Below are 17,337 nucleotides of genomic sequence, written 5' to 3'. Positions count from 1 at the left end.
AGTGCACAGGTCAGTGCCCCACAAAAAGAATTATTCGGCCCAAAATGTCAATAGCGCCGAGGCTGAGAAACTCTGGTCTAGTCTGGTGTTTACATATACGGGGAGAGGAAAGCTAACCTTTACTGAGTGTTTACCAGGGGGGCAGGCACTGTTCACCGGAATTAACTCATCTCATCACAACAAACCTGTGGGGTGGTCCTATTCTGACCGTGTACAAGCCTGGGTGGAGTGGTGGAGGCAGACAGGTAGGTTATACTCTGTGGAACAGATGAGAAGACTGAGACTCGGCACATTAGGGGAAGACCTGGGCGTCCAGCTCCAGCGCAGGGCATGGCGCTGCCTCTGCTGCGTTCACATGCACAGAGCAGGAAGGCCAGAGTGGCTCTGCCCTCTCCTTCTGTTGGTAACACCACTGCCAATTCATGTTCAGGTGGCAGCTCCAAGGTTACGTGGCTCTGGGGCTCTGACACCCACTCTTGCAGGCTCAGCACCTGGAAAGAGTAGGAAAAATCACAGCACCAAACTGTGATGGTAGTCCATGGGGCCCAAGGAAGCTGTGCAGCACCCAGAGCCTATCTGCTGACTTTGTGTTTTGCTTGGGGAGAGGTGGCGCTGGGGCATCCCTGGGGGGACCTGGACACCAGACTGAAATGCCCAGCAGGGACAGGGACAGAGACTGGAGTTTTCCGGACAGTCACTTCAGAAAGGCCCCCTTCAATGTGGGATGTGTCTGTGGGGCTGGCAGGCAGATCTGGTACTGAGTGGAAAGAAGCTGCAGAAGGAGAAAGCGGAAACCACAGGGCCAGAGTCAGAAACCAGTTAGCACAAGTGAGAGCAGCACCCCAGGTTGCTGGAGAGGAGCTTCTCCTGTATAAATCTAGTCTTTAATGAAAAGTGTCCTCTGGGCAGGCTCTCCACCGGCAGGGGTGGGGTAGGGGAGGCTGGGAAGGTGGGGCTGGAGCCCTGTGGGAGGCGTGGTCCAATACAATCTGCTGCTTAAGGGGAAGTCATGCCACAGAAAGAGGCAAGTGGGGAGCTAGTTCCCAAGGTGTGGGTTCTTCGGCACCCCTAAAAATCCAAAGCCTGGCTCTAAGAGAGGATGGGATCCAAAGCTCTTCACGTAGCTTACAACAGTGGGTCTCAACGTTTAGCCTGCATTGGAACCACCTGGAGGGCTTGTTAAACCATATATCCCTGGGTTCCACCCAAACTTCCTAACAAGTTCCCAGGTGACACGGATGCCACTGGTCCAGGGACCACACTTTGAGTCAGGCTACCCTATACCCCCTCCAAAGATCTGTCATCATTACTTAACCGTAAAGGGTATTATTATTCCAGTTTCTTCAGAGACGGTGTTTGTAGGAGTCCCTATTTAGCAAATTCGCCAAACCTCCACTCAAATTATATTAAAAATGTGAATGTAAACTTCACCCCAGCATCCAATACAAAGGATTCTGGATCCATCATCCGTGTTAATTTAGTCACACCACTCCTTGCCTTAACGTGGATGATTGGGAGTTAACCAGACTTAAAATTTATTATGCATGGAATGAGATCTGTTACCCAGACTTGAAAAATATTTTAAGTCCTTGGATTATGGTCTGAGATTTTAGACCTGAGTGAAAATGTGAGTTTCAGGTTGTCCTGAGAATTTCTGCCATGACATCCTGATCACAATGAATTTGATTTGCTAAAGCAAATCTCTTAATTGCTTCCGGAACCTGTGTCTGAAACCCAAACTGGTAGCTTGGCTTTGGTAACAAACAGTATATATACTTCTGGATTGCCACTGCTTATTTTTTTTTCTCCATTTAAAATGGCCTCTTTAAAGGCTTGACATTAGTTTCCCACCAACCTTGGCCCCGTGGGACTGATGTAGTAAAAATCCAACTTTTAGTCAGTAAATGAAATAAACCGTTTTCAAGACACGTATGGAGTAAATATGGATGGTAAAGAGGTGCTATTTTTATAGTCACTTTTCTGACCATCCATCTCACAAAGGAATTACTTACAGGTCTCTCAGAACCTGGCTTCTCTATTCCTCAGCCGGCTGAGCAGCGGACGGGCCCAGCCACCAGCCCTCCTGTGCTTACTCTCTTGTGACTCATCACTGCAAATGAAGGTGTTGGCCCCAAATGCTCTGAAGCAGCTGAAAACTATCCCATTATATAGCACCCAATCAAGCCCCCTCCCCCTTTACTAGACTCTCTGCACATGGAAGCATTTTGAGACCTAGCTCTCTGGGCTTCCAGAAACTATTCCGGGACTCCCACACTGACAAAAGGCCTCACTTTGATGTCAGCGGTAAATGGTTGTTCCAGGGAAGTGTGTTCTCTAATTCCAGCACCCTCCTTCCCCCCCCATCACCATGAAATGGGGCGGCTTTCACAAATAGCTTTTGTAAAACCCTACAGCCTCTGCCCTTGGCCCTGGTTCCCAAACTCCTACTTCCAGAGGAAACCTGGGGCTTGCTTTTCCTAACCCTTTCCTGATGGCGCTGTACAGGGTAAGGCCAGTCCTGGCAGCGCTGTGAGGAGTATGAGACTATCAGTGAGAACAGTAACAAGCACTTGTGAACACTCATTATGTGCCAGGTACTGCGCTGAGTCATTTAGATGTATTATCTCATTTAACCCTAAAAATGTCCTTGGCTGTCAGTACTGTTATTTTTCCCATTTTGAAGATGGGTAAACTAAAGCAAAGATAACATATTTGGGGTGACAAAACTATTAAGTGAAGAGACAAACACAGGTTTAGAACCTGTGTTCTTATAAAAAACTTATTTGTGGAAGTATAATGTATATTCAGAAAAGTGAAAAATCCTATGTATACAGCTCAGGGCATTTTCATTAACACACCCATGTAACCAACTCAGGTCAAAAAAATATGGCCAGCACCCTAGAAGCTCCCTTCCTGTACTACACAGTCACCAGCCACCCACTCGACACAGGAACTGTTATCAAGATTTCTTAGATCATAGATTAGTTTTGCCTATTTTTGAATTTAAATGGAACTGATCCAGTATGTATTCCTTTGTATTTAACTTTTTTTTTTTACCCACTATTACAGTTGTAAGATTATCTGTGATACTGTATGAGGCTTTTCATCACTATATAGTATTCCACTGTGCAAACATCCCACAACTGATTTATTCCATTGTTAATAGGCAGCGGTTATTGATAAGTCGGGGCCATAGCAATAGTGCTATTAGAAACATTTCTGCTCACGCCTACTGATAACATACACACACTTTCCTGCTGGGCCCACACACACCCAGGAAAGGGACTGCTGGGCACTTTCAGCTTTAAAAGATACTGCTAGCAGTTCAGCCAGGGCTGCTGTGAGCTGGCAAATGTCTTGAGGCGTATAACGGACTGAATTGTGTCTCTTCAAAAGTCCTATGTTGGAAAAAAAAAAAAGGAAGTCCTATGTTGAAGCCCCGGATCCCAGTGTGACTGTATTTGTCGACAGAGCCTTTAAGGAGGTGATTCACACTAAATAAGGTCACAGGGGCCCTACCCCAATAGGACTGGTGTTCTTTGAAGGAGAGGAGGAGACCTGGAGCTTGCTTACTCTTCTAACACAAAGGAGAGGCCATGGGAGGATACAGTGAGAGGTGGGCGTCTGCAGCCAGGAAGGAACAGAGTCCTCACCAAAGACCAAATCTGTCAGCACCTTGATCTTGGACTTTGAACCTCCAGAACTGTGAGAAAATAAACTTCTATTGGGTAAGCCACCAAGTCTGTGGCATCCTGTTGTGGCGGCCAGAGCAAACTAATACAAGGGGAAAAGTGGTGGAAAAGTTGGGTTCGCCTCAGTGAGCTTTCTTTCTAGTTGGGATCTTGGCCTTTCCAGGCCTGGTGTCTTGGCCACTCTGAGCCCGCAGTTTTGTCTCCCCAGCCCTTGGACTCTGCCAAAGCTTGGGAAAGGGGTGCAGCCTCTCAGTGGCTTTGACCTGGCTTTTTAGCTTCTCATCCTTGTGCCAATTCCAGCCTGGCAAAGCCTTGAGGGAAAAAGTGCTTCGAGGGTGGCCTACAAAAGGTTACTCTATCATTACTGGAAATGGAAATCTAACTGGTAGTTTTTAAAACAAGGAACTTACAAATAACAAAATAAAACTGTAGTAGGACTAACACCAATACTGGCCTCTTTTTACTAATATATTATTCAGTCAACTAGCTATTCAAATGTAGTATCTGCTAGTTTTTGAAATTATCAACCAGACACAATTTTTTCCTCTAAGGATGTCTCAGTTTGGAACCCACACTTTCTAGATCTTTGATAACGTGGAGAACTGACTTCCTAGGTTAGGCGACTACCCTCAAAATGATCAGAACTGCCTGAACTGTTTTTGAAAAAAGAAGTTTAAGAAATTCAAATACTCAGTGGCATCTGAATTAAAAAAATTGTTACATTTAGTGATTGAAAAACAGAATCATAGATGAAACCCAGAGGGCCCTCCAAATCGGGAAGCCTGGTTTCAAGGCCCATACTGTTCCCTGTTAGTGGTGGGGCGCTAGGTGAGTCAGCCACCTGGTGCCTCAGTTTCTTTTTTTTTTTTTTTTTTTTTTTTTTGCGGTACGCGGGCCTCTCCCTAATAAAGTAAAGATGTCTCTTCAATTAATGGTGCTGGGAAGACTGGACAGCTACATGTAAGAAAATGAAATTAGAACATTCTTTAACACCATACATAAAAATAAACTCAAAATGTATTAAAGACCTAAATGTAAGACTGGATACTATAAGACTCCTAGAGGAAAACATAGGCAGAACACTCTTTGACATAAATAGCAGCAATATCTTTTTTTTTAACATCTTTATTGGAGTATAATTGCTTTACAATGGTGTGTTAGTTTCTGCTGTATAACAAAGTGAGTCAGGTATATGTATACATATATCCCCATATCCCCTCCCTCTCGCCTCTCCCTCCCACCTTCCCTATCCCACCCCTCTAGGTGGTCACAAAGCACAGAGCTGATCTCCCTGTGCTATGCGGCTGCTTCCCACCAGCTATCTAGTTTACATTTGGTAGTGTATATATGTCCATGCCACTCTCTCACTTCGTCCCAGCTTACCCTTCCCCCTCCCCGTGTCCTCAAGTCCATTCTCTACGTCTGAGTCTTTAATCCTGTCCTGGTGCCTCAGTTTCTTTAGCTGTATAAAGGGCATAATCCCGCTTGTGAAGTGTTCTTGAATTTCCAGCGCACAGCTAATCATTTGCCCTGGGAGCTCCCTCAGCACTGCCGGGGTTAAGCTTTAGCACTGATTGAGGGACAGTGTTCCTAGCTGATGTCCTGGCCTCCTCCACTGGGTTCTGAGTTCCTTAGGGCAGAGGTCATGTCCTGCTCCTTCTGTCCTCAGTACAGGGCCTCACACAAGGGAGGTACCGAGTAATGTGACGTAACCCCCATGCCACTCAGCACCCCATGTGCCGGCAGCTCCTCCCAGTGTTCACTGACGTGGCATGCCTCACAGGGCAGGGCAATGGCATCTTCAGCAGAGTTGATAAGTGGAGTTGTCACATAACGGGAAATAGTCAGAATCACCCTACAAAGCTCCTTACATGGCCCACAAAGTGCAGTACATATACATTCAATCTAATTCAGTCATCTTTAGGCACCATCACTTTTGAGAATGACAAAGCCAGATGCAAGGAAGGAACCACCGACAGAACCGAAGATCTGGGTATTCAAACTCCTCTGCCCTCGTAATCCTACTGAGTCCCTGAAGGGAATGGAGACAGGTGGAGATGTCTGGGGAAGGTTTACTCCCCTGGAGCGTGTCCTGTGAAGCCTCGAGGACTCTTACACCTGAGTGAGACTGTCAAGGTTGGGTTCTCAAGTCAGGGACTAGCCTGGCTCCCTCTTTTGAAGAGTCCCAGTACACAGTAGCTTGGTAAAGGCTTTGAAAAAGTCCTTGGTATGTTTAACTGGGATACATGCAGTTTTTCAACCTTATTTGACACTGGACCTTGATTCCTGTTGGTGTATGATACCTATTAATATTCTGTGGGACATGTTCAATGTGACATGCTGGGAATGCAGCCTTAGACCATTACTCAAAGCTTTTCTGACTTATTTTATAAACAATCCCTAACACAAATATTTATCTGCCTTCAGGGCAGAGCAATTAAGAACAACCTAGAATTGGATGAAGAAGGTTGTCAGATTAAAAACAAAATGGACAGCTAACAGCCTGGCAGGAATGGAAAGGACAGAACACTCACAGAGCATCCATGGAATTATTTTCAGATATTCAACAAATATTATTGTATGGTACAATCACGGAGGTTCAGAAGAGCAGCAGTCCTTAAGAAAATGGGACATCCTTGGCAAACTTGCTTAAGATGGTAGGAAGACATTTATTATCTTTACCAAGGTTAGAATTAAAAAGTTGGGTATATACAGACAAGATTCAATTGTTGGGAAAATTTATCTCCTCACCGCACAAGATAAGAACCGCACCCCTCTTACCATTCGCTTTCCCAGCTTCCTGCAGTTGTCTTTCCTTCAGATATGGCTCAGATCAGCCTCCTGGACAAAGGCCGAGTCAACCAACTCAAAAAGATTCTTCACGTCTTTCCCGCTTCATAAGAATCTGAGTTTTATTTAACCCCAAACATTTTTTTTTAAGGAGGAAGGTCTTTCTAATGAGTAAATTTCAAGATACCAGAACATGAATAAAAGTTTATTTATCTTTTAGGTCATATCCACTTGTGAATCGCATTCGGTACACGGATGAGAGACTTTGTTACAGTCCATGTCATTGGCACCTCCTCCGTGGCCCGAGGCTCGTTGATCGAGGTTGTTCAGCCAGTCTCCTAATGTACAAAAAGCCTCTCCATCAATTTCATGGGTTTTCTGTTGTTGTTGTTGTTTGTTTGTTTGTTTTTGCAGAGAGAGAGAACATTCACAGGAATTATTCCCGGGAGCAGAAGTGGTCCTCATCCCTTCCACCCTTCCGCTTTCCGCTGTGTTTTAACATACCGACTGTTCTCTTTAAATAACCGTTTTTTCCATCCTTACTCATTGTACTTGGACAGTTTCAACCTGGGGATAATGTTCATCGACTGCAGCTCCTGGAAGAGCAGCTTGCAGGCGTACGGGATGCGCAGGGAGGACACGTGGCAGGATGACTTGCAGAAATGGCACCTGAAACCCAAGTCAGCTGTGTTAGACGGAGAGCAACTCAGAGGTAGAGGCCTGCACACAAGAAGTGAGGATTTGCGCCGAAAATCCCATGACCATCCTATCAAGTTCATTCGTTTTCTATTCCTCAGTGTTCAGTCACACTATCAAATATGTATGTATGTGCCCCCAAAATAAAAAGAAGCATCCAAGGCAGCAAAAGAAAGAACAAAACAGTATCACTCCCCCAGTTTTAAAAAAGCATGGAATTTTAATCAGTACTTCCACACTTCTAGACCTTTCTCCTTAAAATGCAAAATATCTGCCTATGTATTTATTTTGAATGAGGCCCAGAAATCTGAACCGTCTGAAAGTTACTCAGATTTAGACATTTTTTATTGTTGAAAGAGTTCCAAACCGATTGAATCCATGTCCATGTATTTGAAAAGCACCTACTACTCTTTACTATTCTAGACAAGATGCTCAATTTGATTTCTGTCACTGAAATGCTTGAAGTGTGATGGGAAAGAGAAGACTTTCACATAGAAAGGTGGTATCCAATCAAATGCTACCTATTTTTCCAGCACTCTTCAAGCGTGGTTATTTCTCTTAGTCCTGGAAGCCACTGCACGTAACAACGCGCTGACCCCTGTGCGAAACCAAGGAACCTGTGTGTGTGTGTGCATATATTTTCATTTAATCCTCACAACAGCACCTGCTCCTAACCACTGTGCCTGCTCTTCCAATTAGGATTTTCTTTTCCTTCAGGAAGAGCCAGTGAACTGAACCTAGATCTCAGTCAATAGCTACAACTAAAGAAGGGTCCCTGGGGAAAAAGTGAATTATTTTCTCAGGTTTCAGACCAAAACAGGACCTTAACCTATACCTCAAGGGTCTGGGGCATCTGGGACAATAGGTTTCCAGTAAAAATCCTGAGACTTAATATGTAGAAAACTAGGTCCTCCCAGTTAACAGGGGGCAAAATGAGTGCAAGAGGAACAGCAACGAGGGCTTAGAAGAGTCAGTGCGGACTGGGGACTCGAGGGAGACTCCTTAGTGAGCGGTAAAGGCCCTTCTGGAGGGCAGTAAGGCAATGTGTGTTAAAAACATAGACACACATGTTATTTCACTGAGTAATCACAAAAGTGGCAAAATAGGTGCACACAAAGCACACAAAAGCGTGCACAAGAATGTTCACGGTCACACTACTTATAACGCACAGTAGCATACGCATACTACTCCGGCATAAAGCAGGAGATGGCTCATGTGTCCAATAAGCAGTTTGTTCTGTGATTACAGGACATTTATGCAGAAGAATCCTGTGCAGCCATTAAACGTGATGCTGTAGACCCACATTAGTGAAATGTAAAGGTGTCCAGGACACACTGTGGAGTAGAAAAAGCAGTTTGCTAAACAGTGTGATCACAAGGGGGGGTGGTCCTCAGATGGGTTTCAGTAAATGTATGAAGCCCCAAAATCATATGTAACAAGATTTTTTGGTGTACGTATTTTTACTTTTATACTATTATCAGAATCTCAAAAGGGCTCATGACTGAAAATAAAAAAGGGTACAGGACTACTGGCAAACAGAGATGTCCCCAAAAGAGTCACTAAAATGTTAAGAGTGGTCATCTGTGGATGGTAGGAATTAGTGTGACTGTTTGTATTTCTTCTTTATATATGTATCATTAACATTTTTTATAACTTTGAATATTTTACAAAGAGCAGGGATCATTTTCACCATCAATAAAATAAAGCTTTATTATTTTAGAAAAGAAAAGCATTAAGGCTGAAAATTTGAATGTGATGGTGAGTGAGTATGCAGATATGAACTTCTTGAGGAGCAGAGTATGGGAAAGGGATGAGCCATGATGGACCTGTGCTCGTGTCCCCACTAGGGGACTTGCAGAGGCCTTAACAAGCACTGTGGAGATTTGATTCCATCAACAGTAATAATAGGAACACGGTGGATGACTTCTTCCTAAAAGATTTACCTAAAGACCTCTTTAATGCATTATAGTTTAAGAATTATGTTTTTAATGTGCCTGGGTTGATCTAATTTATCCAGGAATCATGTTCATGCTTTAATTAAACTGGAGAAATGGATTTAACTGGGGCAACTTCTTGCTGATTCTCCTGTCCAGTACATTACCTGGTGACTTCAGGTCAAGCTAATCCATTTAAAACTTCCATATGTGCTGATTCATAATCCAGAAAGCCCACTAATCTTCTCTATTATTAAATATTTCTCCATCATTTAAAATGTTCCAATGCCTGTATATACATACATGCACATGCGTATATATCTACACATAGAGAAAAATATTAAAATTTTTACCCTATTTCTGAAAGATTTCCAAAGAAAGAAACTTGGCCCAAACAACAATAAAATAAACTGATTTTTTAGGGAAAAGCAACAAAAGAAGGAGGCTGTGGCTTCACATGAGGAATGACTGTCCAGTAAAATATCCTCTACGAGCTAATTATCTTAATAGGGATTTTCTTCTCTCAGCAGTTTTCCTCTCTTTTGTGACTTATGCCCTCCGTGTCTTCTGCAGAACAACAGTCTTGCTGTAAACATCCCCATAGCAATGCCTTACTAATGTGCAAATCACTGACAAAAGGCCAGTTTCAAGGTTCTGAACTGCTCTAATTACTCAGCCTCCATTGTGCTGTTCATTAAAGACCGACTTCCTCCAACAAACGCCTGTGCTCCCTCCCACACAACCCATCACACACGATCAGGTAACGACGGGAAAATGACAGCATCATTATGCTCCTCTGCCAGAAAGCAGCACGAGCAGGCTGCTAGACTACCAGACTGGATGAGGATTTTTTTCTGTTGGCAACAAGGGTATAAGTAGGCCACTCAAAATCAGACATACGGTATATCCAGGTCTGTTTAATTACAGTAGAGACCCTTAAACAGTGTAACCTGATTTAGTCCTCTTTCAAAGGATTTCAAATACAATACACATTGAACACATTGAACACATGAGCTTCAAGATCAGGCACTGCCACCAGATGATCTCTAAATGAGACAGAAACGAAGCAGAAAAGGAGATATGAATTTAACAGAATAATGTCGGGATCAATTACAGTTTATGTTAGTTTCCTTGAGTATTCAGAGGAAGAGAGGGGAAGGTTTTCAAAGTGCATGAAGGAAGCTGGTCTACTGCTTCCTTTCTTTTCCTCTTCCTCCTTCTCCCGTTCTCTCTCTCCTTCTTCTTCCGTTAAGGGGGCATGGGAGGGAATGTGAGGAGAATGGAGAAGAAAAGGAAACTCTTCTTGAGGTTTCATGATCCCTATTCTTAATAAAATGACTCCTCTGTACCATCTTTTCAAAATAAATTACATAAAAATCCTTGTGCCAACTCTGAAGACCTAAGACCTAGGTTCCAGGCACCTTCCTATTATACTTCTTTGTTGCTGTTGTTACACAACCAGGACAATAAAATGCAAACTCAATATGCATTTCAAAAGACAAAAAGACATCTCAGAATTGAAACATTTGCTCCATGTCACTGATGTAAGAAACACCCAGGCTTATGCTTAGAATAATGTCACCTCATCCCTGCCACCTTATGAAAGGAACGAACTGCAAATAGCCACCTCTTGCGTTCGTTTTTAAAATGAAACTATTTCTTCACAGACAAGAAGAAACAGACAACGATTTCTTCTCATTAACTCTTCTACACCAAAAAAATCATAAAATAATTGGCTAAAGGGTTTTGTCATTTAACCAGCAAGGTGTATACTGTGTTCTAAGAAGCTCACTCATTCCGACTCTTGATTTGCTTTCATTTGCCAAGAAACTGGCAGCGTGAGATGGCAAAAAGTTGGGGCTCTCTCTGGAAGGAGGCTATGATGGGGGGGCTCGATGCGAAAAAGGTGGCCCCTGTATTCCTCAGACTCTGGCAATGAACGCTCATCTGGGCCTAACCCTGTCCTTCTGAGGATGCCCCACCCCTGCCCAGGGAAAAGGGGCTCTGGGAGGGTGGGTGAGGGCTGATGAGGGAGTTGAGGCTATTTCCTGTCCCCGCAGCATCTGCCTTATATACTTGTTAGACCTCATCTCTGATGGAAGAGTGAGTAGAGACTGCGGAACTACCAGCCCTCCTGCGTACAGGAGTACTTCGGGGCTCTGGATCATGACTAACCCTAAACAGAGCAGCTGCCCTTTGGTGGTAGAGTGGAACCATTACAAGGAGGAAAGGTGTTCTAACTATACAAACACCAACAAAAAAATATGTAGAACATCTTTTAAGCTGGCCTTTGTGTACTGAGCTCTACACAGAAATTACAAACTTTATGAATTACATAATTTAGCTATTGATAATCCTTAGCAATTATATTTTATTTAGCATCAACCAGGTCACAGGCTGGAGAAGCAGGGGTAAACAAGACAGACTGGAGTTAGAATGAGCTAGAAGATAAGCTCCCTGAGCAGCCATTCATCCGTCTTACTCTCCACTGTATTTCTGGGGCCCAGAACAGTATCTGGACTTAACAGATTCTTACTAAATGTTTGTTGAGTGAATGACTGAGACAGACATGGTCTCTGTCTTCATGGAATTCACAGTCCAAGTGTAAAGCAGAGAGAGTACAGACAACGTCCTGGCTCTGTCACCAACTTGCTATAAGAGCTGGGGCAACATACCTGGTTCTTCGGGTTTGAGGTTAAACGAGGGCATTCAACACAGTCTTCTATTAAAGGCTGCTAGTTAAAATATGCTGTAATTCTGAATCTGCTAGTATTTTTACAGATAAATAGTGTTATAAAAGGTACTCGAGATAATATTAAAAAGAAAATAAAGTCTCTCCTTGGGAGCTTAAACGCTAGTGGCTGTAGACAGCAGAACATTAGGCAGACAAACTAGGCATGTACATACAGAATCCCCAATTCCAGGAACGTCTGGATGGTGAAGGCTGGAGAATATGTGGGTATGATCCAAACTCTGAGCTGTGATTCAAGAGGCAAGGGATGTGGTATGAGAGACATGTGGTATCCACTTACCAGCCGGAGTACCCAAGAAGTCCGCACTGCCCACAGACATCAACCTCAAAGGCATCACTTGAAATCATCAGTCTCTCTAGTAAAAGCATACTTGCTCCGTAACCGATTAAACAGTCACGTTCCATTTCTCCAAGACGCAAACCACCATCACGAGATCGACCTTCAGTAGGTTGCCTTTGAAACAAGTTAGACAAATGTGTTATTATTATACTAAACAAACAAAGAGGCAGCATCACGTGCTAGCTAAGAGCACAGGCTTCAGAGTGGGCTCACCGGGATTCAAACTGCTTTTAGACAGTGACCAAAAGCAGGCTGCTCAGCCTCTCAGCCTCATTTGTAAGACGCATGTTGGATAACCTATCCCAAAGAGGCTTAAAGGAGAAGAGATGTAACACTAGTGGTTGCTATTATTATTATTAGATAGAAATAATAATTACATAATCTTCTGTGATATAATAATAAATTAATATATAATCATATAAAACAGCAGTGCTAGCATTACTATTACCATCACTATCATCATTATTAGCACAGTATAGTCCTCAAATCAGGGTAGAATGTCTTTTGAGTACTTTCAAAGATGTCTCAGTTCTCTGTTATTTAAAGGCAGAAAAACTAAGCAGAACGCACTATGGAAGAAACGTGGGTCCCCAATTGTTACTGCCAGGGCTCCAGGGAAGAGCTTTATTATTAAGAAATAAATTAAGCATGGAAAGAAGCAAAGAGAGTTTTATAAAATTTGGAATAGATCAGGAATCATCTGGAAGGATGGAGTACCTGAGCCAGAGGGGATGTTCCCCAGAGACTGGGAAAGTTCTGCGTGTCCCATTCAGGTCATTCCTTCTTGTATGAGAACTGGGAAGCTATTAGCCCCCAGAATGGACTCCCTGTGGTTTATGTATCTGCTGGGCTTGAGAATACTTTAAAAGGTTAGGAATCCAAGACCCAGACATGTAGTTGTAAAATTAGGGGATTCTGAAACAACTCAGGCAAACCCACCTAGATCCCACTTAGGTACTGATGACAGAAATTATTTAAAAAAAAAAAAAAGTAAAGAAAAGAAAGAGAACAAGAAAAAAAGAAAAAAGTGAGCTCCCTGGCTGTTGATTTTGGAGTGACAGTCCTTAGAGGTAGTCTGAGCAGGGGTGGACTATAAACCTCTTGTTTTGTTTGCTTCATTCCATAGCATTTTTAATCTTTGTTGTTGCCTCCAGTTTCCCAAAGAGTTAAGAAGGTAAACACAGTGTACACCAGCACATGCTGAAATGTTACCTTCTGTTGTTGAAAGTTACAATGGGAAATCAAATCGTAGATTATTTGTTGAAAGAAAATCTACCTGTGAAAAACTTACAAATAGGTCTCAGTAAACACATTATAGTAGCCACTTCCTAACTGAGCAGGATATCTAGGTTTTTCTCTAGGGTGGGAGTCGGGGGCATCCCTACACCTGTGGTCACTGGACGAGTGAAGGGGGTCTGATCACATGTGGGCAGAACCCAAAACTCAGATTTTAACCAACTGAGATCACAGACTACAAATATACTCCAGGCAGATTCATACGGAATACACAAAAGTAGTTCTAAAGCAGCAACGTTTTTTACACAACAAGGCAAAAAACAGGAAACGTACTTTGAAATATGTTACTCTGAAATAGTTTTTTGTTGTTGTTGTTGTTTTGTTGCTTTTTTTTGGCCGTGCCGCACGGCTTGTGGGATCTTAGTTCCCACACTAGGGATCGAACCCAGGCCCTAGGCAGTAGAAGCGCGGAGTCCTAACCCCCGGAGAATTCCCTGAAATAGTTTTTGGATGTTGTAACTGAAATGGAAGTTCTGGAGGGGACAGCGTTCAGGGGAGAGTTGCAGTGCCAGGTCAGAGTGGGCAGGGAACTGGATATTTGTTGAGCCTCTCCCATGAACTGGCACTGTATACATTCTATTTTAAAACATCTGACATTCACCAGCACGCGGCAAAGTGGGAATTACTGTCTCCAATTCATATATGGGAAAAACTGAAGCTGAGAGGAGCTAAGTGATGTGTCCAAGGCTGGTGGAAGTGGTATAAGGTGGAGATGAGTTCACATCCATGTCTGTCTGTCTCCCCGGGCCCACCCTCTCTGGCAACCTCGGCACTAGTGCCAGATTGAGCCGGGTAACTCTCTGTGGTGAGAACTGGCCTGTGCATTGTAGGATGTTCAGCAGCATCCCTGGTCTCCACCCACTGGATGCCAGTAGCTTCCTCGCCGCCCGCCAGTTGTGACATCCCAAAATGTCTTCAGACATTGTCAAATGTCCCCTGGGAGGCACAATCGCCCCTGGGTGAGAACCACTGCCCTAGACCCTGCTTCTCCAACTGGAAGATGTAGTACTAAGCACATGTGAAACCTAGTATTTATAATTCCCTTTCCCAACAACTGTACCCATTCATCAACACACAGACATTGTGCTTGGAATTGAGGACACACTGGTGAAAGGGCACATGTGGACCTGAACCTCCCAGAGCTTATTCTAATAAGCATGCAAGTACAGGTGCCTTATGCTCCAGTAACAGTTTTAAAAAACGACAGTTGTGGCCTCACTACCAAATAACGTATGTATGTGTTTTCTGTGTACACATGGGAGCATGCAGGTGTACCGATACGTGTGCATTTAAAGTGTACCTACATTCCTGTATTTGAACCTTGTAAAATAGGACCATATTTAAACTGGTGCATAAATGCAAATGACTCTGTTAGGAGACTACTGGTAAGACCTACGGTGGGCTTGCTCTTGCGCCTATGAATTGATTTTTAATTGGTTGCTATTTTTTCATTTTAATCAGACGTATGTGATTTTTGATGCCTAACACCCCAAATTTTGACATCTGCCTATTGCTATATCCGAGAAATGCAAGGTAGACTTAACCGCATTATAAATGCCTTTCTCTTACCTGGTAAGGACAGCTCGTGGTCCCCGGGCCCGGGCATGCATCTTATCGAGCACCATGTGTTTCAGTTTCTGATAGTACACGGGGCCAAAATAGATGTATGCTTCCAAGGGTTCACTGCAAGAAAGGTGAGAGTTTTAGGTTAAGAAACTAAGTTTGGGCTAACAAGAGAAAGCCTCTTCTAGGACTCATCACTGGCAGGCCCTTATTTGTTTATGAACAAGTTTATGACTGAATGAATGGAAGAGAGTCATTTTCAGTCTGCAGTGAACAAATATGCTAGAACTGAAAATATAAAAGTACCATGGATGCAATAAAAGATGCATTGTTCAATTAAGAAATAAAAAATTATGAATATTGGGGTGCAGTATCTTTTCGAATTAGTGTTTTTGTTGTTTTTTGGATATATACCCAGGAGTGGAATTGCTGGGTCATATGGTAATTCTATTTTTAGTTTTTCGAGAAACCTCCGTACTGTCTTCCACAGTGGCTGCACCAATTTACATTCCCACCAACAGTATGAGGGTCCCCTTTTCTCTACATCCTCGCCAACATTTGTTATTTGTGTTCTTTTTGATGACAGCCATTCTGACAGGTGTGAGGTGATTCTCACTGTAGTTTCGATTTGCATTTCCCTAATGATTAGCGATGTTGAGCATCTTTTCATGTGCCTGGTGGCCATCTGCATGTGCTCTTTGGAGAAATGTCTATTCAGTTCTTCTGCCCATTTTTAAACCGGGTTTTTGCTTTTTTTGATGTTGAGCTGTATGAGTTGTTTTTATGTTTTGGATGTTAACCCCTTATCGGTCATATCATTTGCAAATATCTTCTCCCATTCAGTAGGTTTTCTTTTCGTTTTGTTGATGGTTTCTTTTGCTGTGCAAAAGCTTTTCAGATTAATTAGGTCCCATTTGTTTATTTTTGCTTTTGTTTGCTTTAGAAGACGAATTAAAAAAAATATTGCTGCAATTTATGTCAAAGTGTTTTGCCTATGTTTCCTCTAGAAGTTTTATAGTATCCAGTCTTACATTTAAGTCTTTGATCCATTGAGTTTATTTTTGTATGTGTTAAAGAATGTTCTAATTTCATTCTTTTTTATGTAGCTATCCAGTTTCCCCAGCACCACTTACTGAACAGACTGTCTTTTCTCCACTGTATATTCTTGCCTCCTCTGTCATAGATTAATTAACCCTAAGTGTGTAGATTTATTTCTGGGCTTTCTATCCTGTTCCATTGATCTGTGTGTCTGTTTTTGTGCCAGGACCATGATGTTTTGATTATGGCAGCTTGGTAGTATAGGCTGAAGTCAGGGAGCACGAGTCCTCCAGCTCTGTTCTTCTTTCTCAAGACTTTTTTTGGCTATTTGGGGTCTTTCGTGTTTCCATACAAATTTTAAAATTATTTACAATTGCCAAGGTATGGAAGCAATCTAAGTGTCCATCAACAGATGAATGGATATGTGGTGTATGTGTGTGTATATATGCATATATATGTATATATATATATATATACACACACACACGTGCACACACACACACACACAGACACACACACACAATAGAATACTACTCAGCCATAAAAGAGAATGAAATTTTGCCATCTGCAGCAAAATGGATGGACTTGGAGGGACAAACACTGTATGATATCACTTAATGTGGAATCTAAAAAATACAACAAATTAGTGAATAAAACAAAAAAGAAGGAGACTCACAGATATAGAGAACGAACTAGTGGTTACCAGTGGGGAAAGGGAAGGGGGAGGGGCAATATGGGGTAGGAAAAAAGGGTTATTATGGGATTATATGAAATCATGTGTGCAACTTCTGAAAACTGTAAAGCACCATAGAATTTAAATAATTGTTCATTCAATTAAAAAATAGTGAAAAAAAATTAAACAGGTTGTGAAACAGTGTGAACAAGACAGTCCCTCCTTCACTGCTGCCACCCTCATCAGGCCACCATCCTTTCTTGCCTGGACTACTGTAGACAATCCTCCAGTTGGCCTCCTTGTTTCCACTCTTATCCCTCAACAATCTATTCTTCACACAACAAGCCAGAGTGATTCCTTCTAAATCATAAATCATAGCAGGTCATTTTTCTGCTCTAAATTCCCAATGGTTTTCCATTACATTCAGACTCTGCATCACCCAAATGTTGTGTCACGGCCACAAGGTCTAACACAACCTGGCTCCTGTCCACCTGACCCATTTGCTATTCCCCTTCCTCACCGCTCATTCTACTCCAACAGCACTGGCCTCTTCATTGTTCCTC

At 42.7% G+C, this 17,337-nt stretch overlaps 1 protein-coding gene across 5 annotated transcripts in view; it reads right to left on the bottom strand.

The window, feature by feature from the left end:
- Window positions 1–6,340: 6,340 nt before the first annotated feature.
- POLR3B (RNA polymerase III subunit B) overlaps window positions 6,341–17,337 on the bottom strand; it is a 115,048-nt gene continuing 104,051 nt past the window's right edge. For 4 of the 5 annotated variants that reach the window (XM_007100966.3, XM_028490540.2, XM_055085282.1 and 1 more), the window contains 3 exons: window positions 15,070–15,183; window positions 12,145–12,318; window positions 6,341–7,151 (listed from right to left, as the gene is read on the bottom strand). In XM_007100966.3, the coding sequence (XP_007101028.1) occupies window positions 7,022–7,151; window positions 12,145–12,318; window positions 15,070–15,183 (418 nt within the window). In that variant the 3' untranslated portion in view covers window positions 6,341–7,021. The remainder of the gene's footprint in view (window positions 7,152–12,144; window positions 12,319–15,069; window positions 15,184–17,337) is intronic. The other variant, XM_028490539.2, reaches the window with a different exon arrangement.

The sequence above is a fragment of the Physeter macrocephalus genome, chromosome 6 (genome assembly GCF_002837175.3).
Source record: "Physeter macrocephalus isolate SW-GA chromosome 6, ASM283717v5, whole genome shotgun sequence".
Taxonomy (NCBI): domain Eukaryota; kingdom Metazoa; phylum Chordata; class Mammalia; order Artiodactyla; family Physeteridae; genus Physeter; species Physeter macrocephalus.
The sequence above is the reverse complement of the archived record's forward strand: the minus strand, read 5'-3'. Positions and strand labels throughout refer to the sequence as shown.